Raw genomic sequence first — 4,881 nt, forward strand, 5'->3', positions numbered from 1 at the left:
GACACTGATGTACTCTGCAGAGGTGAACTGTGGCAAGGGGGTCCTTTAGAGTGACAGCTGCCCCTGATATTCCCTGATTTTATTACATTTTATTGAATGTCTGACGGTGTTGACAAAAAGTGGGGATGCAACTTTAAAATTGTATTAAACATGCATGTGTCAGTAAAAAACAACCTTGCTTTGATAGGAGATATTATTAAGTGTTGCTTTTGATAAAACAAGCTCTTTTTCATCATTAAAAAAAAACATTTTTATCCGTTTTATTGCATATAAATGATTGAACCCTGTGGACACACTGTTTTAGATGTAGTGAGAGGACATTAAGAAACAAAGATTTGGTGTAATAATGAGAAAATTAAATTGAAGGTGATAATTGTGTTAAATACATTCTATTATTAATCCCTTATGACATTTAAAATTGAAAATATTTTTATTTTTAAACATAATAGCAGTTACCCTTGCTGGACCTGTTTTGTCCCATGTCTCAAGAATGACTGAGTTTATCTCAGATTGTAACATTTCTTATCTTTCTAGTAGTTATACAGTTCAATAAATGTAGACACATTTAGTTATTGATATTATATTTGGGCAGTATAGTCAAAGAACAACTGCCCCCTGCCCCTGGTGTTGTATTGCTTCTCCCAGAGTTTTTTTTCTTCTTCTTCTATCAATTGTTTAACATCAAATGGGGTTTTGTCGCAAAATATAAACTATATTATTGCACACCTCTATATAAAAAGTTGAACATATAAGTATATCCACCTTTACCCACATACATACAGTATACACACGTAAAGCAATATGTAGCCTAACTTGATTTTTTTTATATCAGTGCAGAATGTGAGCTATATTATTGTCCAGCTCTAATCTGCTAAATATGACTATAAGACATGAAGGTATAAGATATTACAAACATTAAAATCATGATTTTCTGTAAAGCTGCTTTGAAATACTGTGTATTGTGAAAAGTGCTATACAAATAAAACTGACTTGACTAGACTGGTAAGCTTAAGTTGTCAGAATGTCAGTCTTACTAATAAGATAAAAAAAATTATTACAACACGCACTGGAGTATACCAAATAATTATTAGTGTCTATTCAATTTGCACCTGGAGAAATGAAATAAATACTATTAAAGATTAGAATAGTTGCTGGACAAATAGAATATGTAGGCTACCAACTACAGTTGGGATAGTGGCTAGTATGTGATGATGATTAAGTACTAATGACTGATTAAATAGATGCTAGTCACTAATGGAATAAATACAAGTGAAATTGAAAAGATCACAAATTGAATACTTGTAGAGGTGAAAAGTATTTTAGTATTAGTGCACTTGTTTACTTAAGTACAATTTTGGGGAATATGTATTTTATGTGCGTTCTGTTAAAATCGAATGTACTTATACATTTACAAGGAAATAATAATGTTTTTTCCCTCTACTACATACATGCCACGCCAATGTTTAATATAGTGACTGTACTTTAAATTAAGCAATTTCTCAGCACTTTTTACACTCCCGACTTGTGTAAAACTTTAGTAGTAACAAAAATAGACACTAATTCATTTTATGACCTCTATTTTTCGCAGAAATAAAAAGAATATCATCAGGAATGTATTTGTTTTTCTTTTTTTGTCAGTATTCAGGCTTGGGAACACAGTAAACTCGATCCATGCGGCCAAGAGCACTCTTCATATTTTTGACCCCGTGCTGTGCTTTTGCCTTACTTTTGCCAACCTCAACCGTGCCTTGTATTTCATCTGTGACAACTTACTCTGGGCCAGAAGTATTGGGCTAATACAAGACATCGACAAGGAGTGCTGGAGCTTGAACTCCACTCGCTTCTATTTCCTGTCATTGGTTATGAATCTAACCAGAGACGTCTATGTGATCATCCAGCTTATGGTGCAGAAGTCTCGGGACCGACACTTCCAGCAAAAAGTCGACCAGCACCTCAATGAAAGCCCGGATGTGGCTTGCGTCATAGTGCCTCAGCTTGATGCGTTCCTCTTCCTTCTCCTCGAGAGCCTCAGAAATGAACCATCTGTGGCTCTCGATACAGTTAAAAATGTTTGCGATCTTTTCATTCCACTTGACAAACTGGGCATTTACCAAACAAATGCAGGGGTGGTGGGCTTCTGTGGCCTTGTTTCTTCTCTTTTAGGTATATTGTCAGTTTTGAGGCCCAGCCTCAAAATCAAGCCTTGATTTAGGGAATGAGGAAAATGCTTTAGGAACATCCGAAATGTCTTGTATAAGAGAACTTTTCTAACAAATGTTTCGATTTCATTTTAGTGTGGAATTAGGCTACTATTAAGCTTACTTTTGTAAAGGCATCAACTTAATTGTATAAGAGAGACAGGAGAACAGCACATACCCATAATGCAGCAGTGCACCTGCAGGGCTATTCTGCACAACATAATAATAATAAAAAATAATAGCATAATTTAGATAAGATTTCGCAGTGTGGGTTTGACCACATGCTGTGTACACTTTCATTAAATAGAGTGCCTTGCTGTATCTGTTGTATTATGGCAGCCCTAGTGAAATAATACACCTGTATATTATGCAGTATTTAGTAGTTTTAATAGAGATTATATCACTGTGGTACTGACGATATTGAGATGAGGGTACACAAACACATTTTGGAACTTTCCAACAAAAAGAGGCTCTCTGTGATGGCAGATGCTCAACTTTCTGAAATATGTCCTTAATATTTAGTCTCTTCTACATGGAAAACCATCTGTGAAATTAGATATTCTACCTCATTCTGACAGATCCCTAGTCGTTTACAGATGTGTGTTTTATTTTAGGTGCCAGACAGAGTTTTGTTAGTTGTTATTTCCAATTTTGATTTATCATGACAAAAGAACTTATTACATTCTGATTCCACATAATTGGTTGTCAGCACAAACTGCTTTAAGAACAAACTGTGAACTTTAATAAAGGAATTTTTATGCACTGTTGAAAAGGTTTTGGTTTGTTTCTCACTTGTCTTTTCAACAGTTTGTCCTCACATTACACACAATAAAAATGGCATTATTATTGACACAAACACCTCTTATGGATCCACTACATGGATCTGTGATGGTTTAGTTTTTAAACTTGCTACACCACAGGCCTAAACTAGATTTAAAGGGGTCATGAACTGATTTGGTTTTTAATTTGGATTGTTCTCTGAGGTCCACTTATAATATTATCAAGATTTTTACATAAAAAAATTAAAAAAAACATTTTAGAGGTAACTAGATGAGTAAAGTTGGATGTCAAACTTTAAAGTTGGCTTGAAAAAGCCAGGCCAAAAGGGTTGAAAACATTGTAATAGCTTTAAAGTTTTAATGTTTTGAAGGCAATATAAGATAGATAGATAGATTAAAATGAACTTACACAGCTATACATTTTTGAGTTTGGAAATGTTTTGGCTGCTTAACCTTGTAAGCTGAAATGTCTTTGTATGTATTTTTTTCTTAATGCACTACAGTATGCTGATGTCCAGCCTGTTGCTAGCATGTTTCTAGCAAGATTAGCATGTTACTAGCATGTTGCTAGCATGGTTAACAAGTTACTATCATGATTCTAGCATTATTAGCATGATTAGCAAGTTACTAGCATGGTTAGCAAGTTAATAGCATGATTCTAGCATTATTAGCATGTTACTAGAATGTTTCTAACATGATTAGCATGTTTATAGCATGATTAGCCTGTTACTAAATCATCAGAACGCTCTGCTTCAACAGGTGTGCCGAATGCTATGATTGGCTAACATATGTGTATGTTTGACAGCCTACATCCTTCACAGATGGACTGTGTTTTAGGTTAAAAACGCATAAATACTCAGTACATATCAAACGATCTGTAATAACTGACAAAGCGATAGTGATCACATAACGAAAACAGTTACTCACACCGGACATAGGATTCCCATATACTAGACACAGCATAATTTCAGTCTTTCTGAAAATCCTGTGTCGAATTATGCCTTATTTGTAAACTAATCCGCTGTAAAATGAAGTGAACAAAGGACCAAGTTTGTACTGACACGGTCTGGCACTTCATTTAAAATAAAGTTTATCATTTGGTTTCTGCGTAAACCTGTGTTTGCCGCTCTTGTCATTAAATGCCCATGAGAAGGATACAATACTAACGCAATATTAGAATTTGCAAAGTTAAGGCATGACCATTGGACAGCAAAATGCTCATTGGGTCAGCACGGTCAGAAAAAAACAGGTGGAGAAGAAAAGACACGTTAACTGCAAAGACAATTAAGGTGATAAATTAGGTGTGAAACCATCAGGAACCATTTAGTCTCCAGGGCCACCATTTTACAGAACTGCAACCTACCTGGAGTCTATAGAAGCGTGTCAGGTAAAAAAAAAATACCCACAAATAATAAGAACCACAAGCTGAAGTGTTGTGAAATACATGAAGACAGTTTTTTTTATAGGCTGATAAGTTGAGAGTGACTCTTGAAGGACCAGCACCACATCCTCTTGTACCACTGTTTGAACTGTTTGAAGTTAATTTTAGTCCATCTCTGCAAGACAGACTTTTCAGGATAGGAGATGGACTTAAAATGAACTCCCAAATCTTTTTTTTTTAAATATATATATATATAGTTTTATAGTGCTAAACAAACTGTGAAATTAAAGGTGACATTTCATGAAAATCGGAATTTTCCAGGTTTTAAATCCTATAATCAGGTCCCCGGGGCATCTACCAACCAAGGAAACGTGAAGAAGATTAACCCAGTAACTTTGTTTTGGTAAGCCTTTTTTTGCAAGCGTCTGAGAAAACGAGCGCGTCAGATTTCGCCCCCTTGGTGACGTGGCAAAGGGATCTCATTATAATATTACCACCCTAATAGGCATTTTTAAAATTATAT

The 4,881-nt window shown here is 35.0% G+C and overlaps 1 protein-coding gene across 1 annotated transcript in view; it reads left to right on the forward strand.

The window, feature by feature from the left end:
• Positions 1-2,421, forward strand: part of LOC107691149 (peroxisomal membrane protein 11A-like) — a 5,623-nt gene extending 3,202 nt beyond the window's left edge. The window contains exon 4 of the mRNA XM_016489633.1: positions 1,639-2,421. Within this exon, the coding sequence (XP_016345119.1) occupies positions 1,639-2,207 (569 nt within the window). The 3' untranslated portion in view covers positions 2,208-2,421. The remainder of the gene's footprint in view (positions 1-1,638) is intronic.
• Positions 2,422-4,881: the final 2,460 nt, after the last annotated feature.

Source organism: Sinocyclocheilus anshuiensis, unplaced genomic scaffold (genome assembly GCF_001515605.1).
Source record: "Sinocyclocheilus anshuiensis isolate Anshui unplaced genomic scaffold, SAMN03320099.WGS_v1.1 scaffold2, whole genome shotgun sequence".
NCBI classification, from domain to species: Eukaryota; Metazoa; Chordata; class Actinopteri; order Cypriniformes; family Cyprinidae; genus Sinocyclocheilus; species Sinocyclocheilus anshuiensis.